Raw genomic sequence first — 2,591 nt, 5'->3', positions numbered from 1 at the left:
TCTCTCTCTCTCTCTCTCTCTCTCTCTCTCTCTCTCTCTCTCTCTCTCTCTCTCTCTCTCTCTCTCTCTCTCTTCCTTTCTTTCTTTTTCTCAGACAGGGTCTCACTATGTAGCTCTGGCTGTCCTGGAACTATGTAGACCAGGGTGGTCTTGAACTCAGAGCCTCCTGAGTTCTGGCATTAAAGGCATGTGCCACAACACCTGTTATCCTAACGATTTTCAAACAGGCTTCCTTCCGTTACCTCCCATTACCTCAAAAGGTGAGGAAACACATCTAAATCACAAAGCGCCTCTGGAGTAAATAGGCCTGACAATAAGAAACTGTTAGGTTTCAAATCTGGGACAAATAGCTGGGGTGCCTAGTTAACACATCAAAGCAGACCTGGTCACCAGGTTCTCAGTCCCTACCTGTTACAAGGCCCTCTTGGCTGGCATATCCCGCCTCCTAGATTGAATTCTCCAGCCCAGGGGGCTGGGCTACTCTTCCCTATATAATCCAATCATTTTGACTACCCACTCTCTTTTTAATTAGGGTCTCCCTACTGCTGTGCGGCGTTCTGCTGCTCTCTCCCCTCCCATCCCCCAGCTCCCATCTTGTCACAGGGCACAGCACTGTCTGCTCAAGTCCACGCTGTACTCTCCCAGATGTCTCTGCCTCTGGCTATGCTCTCCCACATTCCTATAATAAAGCTTCTCCATCGTACCTAGGGCCAGTCATGTTCCTTTCCTTTTTATTTCTTTTCCTTTTTTTCATTCAGAAATGACTGGCTATATTGTGTTCTCAGAGAACAATGTTCGAATACATAGCTACTTAGTGAGGAAATCAGAGAAACAAGACCCTGGTGAGCGTGATTCAGGCTTGGGAGAGGAACGCCTCAAAATATTAAACGTATGCTTTGAAGTCCTGAGTCTTTTCCCCCCGTTTGGCAGTACTTGACAATCAGCATAAAGAAGTAGAAAACTAATTTAGTTTGTGGAATTTAAGCAATGTGGAAATTCAGCAGTTTACTATTTTAGGAAATGTATTACCTGATATTGTGTGCTCTAAATATTAGAGTCACGTCATGAGAGAAACTTGATTTAGTTTTGTATTTGAAAACACGAAATCTTCTGTTGTTTTTTTTTAAATACTAGTTTTATATCAAGAATCGCGTTCTCTTATCTCAGCCCCTCGGGGTTTGCTTCTTCAAATGGCCTGATGGGGACCTACAAAGGTTTCTAAAAGGCGATGACTGACTGGAATTAAGTGCTTCGACAAAGGAAAATTTTGTAGAAATCTCTCCCATTTCACGTCGCTAAACTTAAGTACAATAATGTCACATGTACTTATACAGTAATTGTGGGCACGCCTAAGTCCCTCCCTCTCTCCTTGAACCAATATCCCCACATCTTAGAAATCCAGCCCTTCTGCCCTCCGGAGGCGCCTTTCCCAACGTAAAGTACGATTTTAAAATTTAAGCTCCGGACTAAAAGAATGATCCGCAGTCAACTGCTGGGGAACCTGGGCGCCCCAGTGCCTGCGGAGGGTGCAGTCGGGTGTGGGCACGGACAGGGGGAGTGGGCGAAGCTGCTGGTTGGTGCCTGAAATCTGTGCGTTGCCCCTTTAATTGTGTCCTCAGCCCTCGGGCGTTTCTGTCCAACGCCCACGTCAGCAAATACCTTTTGTTTCTCCCACGTTGGGGCTACTTGTTTTAGGGCGCAAAGCCTCGGCTTCGGAAGGGGGTGCTTCCCCTACCGAGAACCGGGAATCGCTCCGCAGCGCGCGAGAGCGAGCGAGCCGCCAGAGCCCCGCGGACACTCCTCTGTTTGTGAACTTGGTGACTTGGAGTCCTTCCTCTTTGCCCTTCAACAGTCCCAAGGTTTCAAGAGTAGCATCGTCCATTTTCAGAATGGAGATCTCCTCTCACCAGTCTCACCTCCTGCAGCAGCTGAACGAGCAGCGCAGGCAAGACGTGTTTTGCGACTGCAGTATTCTAGTCGAAGGCAAGGTCTTCAAAGCGCACGGGAATGTGTTGTTTGCGAGCAGCGGCTACTTCAAAATGCTGCTTTCTCAGAACTCAAAGGAGACAAGTCAGCCAACCACAGCCACGTTTCAGACCTTCTCCCCCGATACCTTCACAGTCATCCTGGACTTTGTCTACTCTGGCAAACTCTCTCTTACTGGACAGAATGTTATAGAAGTGATGTCCGCCGCGAGCTTCCTTCAGATGACTGATGTCATTAGTGTGTGTAAGTCTTTCATTAAGTCTTCCTTGGACATTAGCGAGAAAGAGAAAGATCGCTACTTCAGCCTCTCAGATAAGGACACGGGCTCTAATGTAGTAGAGCATTCCTCTTTTTACAGTAGCAGCTGGCAGGAAGAAAGCGGGTCTCCCAGCTCTCACCTGAGCCCAGACCAAAGACCAAGTCTAGTAAGTGGAAAGCCATGGAACAAGTACGGTTACCACCCAGCCTCCCACATGGGTCCTCAGCAACCATTAGCCAAGCACGAGCAAAGGAAGGACCCCATTAAAAAGACCAAGCATTTGAGATTACCACAGCCATCTGAAGTTGTTCATTTTAAGTCTGGCAAAGGAGATGCTCGGCCCTCC

The 2,591-nt window shown here is 47.8% G+C and overlaps 1 protein-coding gene across 1 annotated transcript in view; it reads left to right on the top strand.

Moving 5' to 3' along the window:
- Window positions 1-1,864: 1,864 nt before the first annotated feature.
- The window catches only part of LOC114614354 (zinc finger and BTB domain-containing protein 8A-like), an 841-nt gene continuing 114 nt past the window's right edge, over window positions 1,865-2,591 (top strand). Inside the window, exon 1 of the mRNA XM_028759998.1 lies at window positions 1,865-2,584. Within this exon, the coding sequence (XP_028615831.1) occupies window positions 1,890-2,584 (695 nt within the window). The 5' untranslated portion in view covers window positions 1,865-1,889. The remainder of the gene's footprint in view (window positions 2,585-2,591) is intronic.

This window comes from Grammomys surdaster, unplaced genomic scaffold (genome assembly GCF_004785775.1).
Source record: "Grammomys surdaster isolate TR1022 unplaced genomic scaffold, NIH_TR_1.0 126313, whole genome shotgun sequence".
NCBI lineage: Eukaryota > Metazoa > Chordata > Mammalia > Rodentia > Muridae > Grammomys > Grammomys surdaster.
The sequence above is the reverse complement of the archived record's forward strand: the minus strand, read 5'-3'. Positions and strand labels throughout refer to the sequence as shown.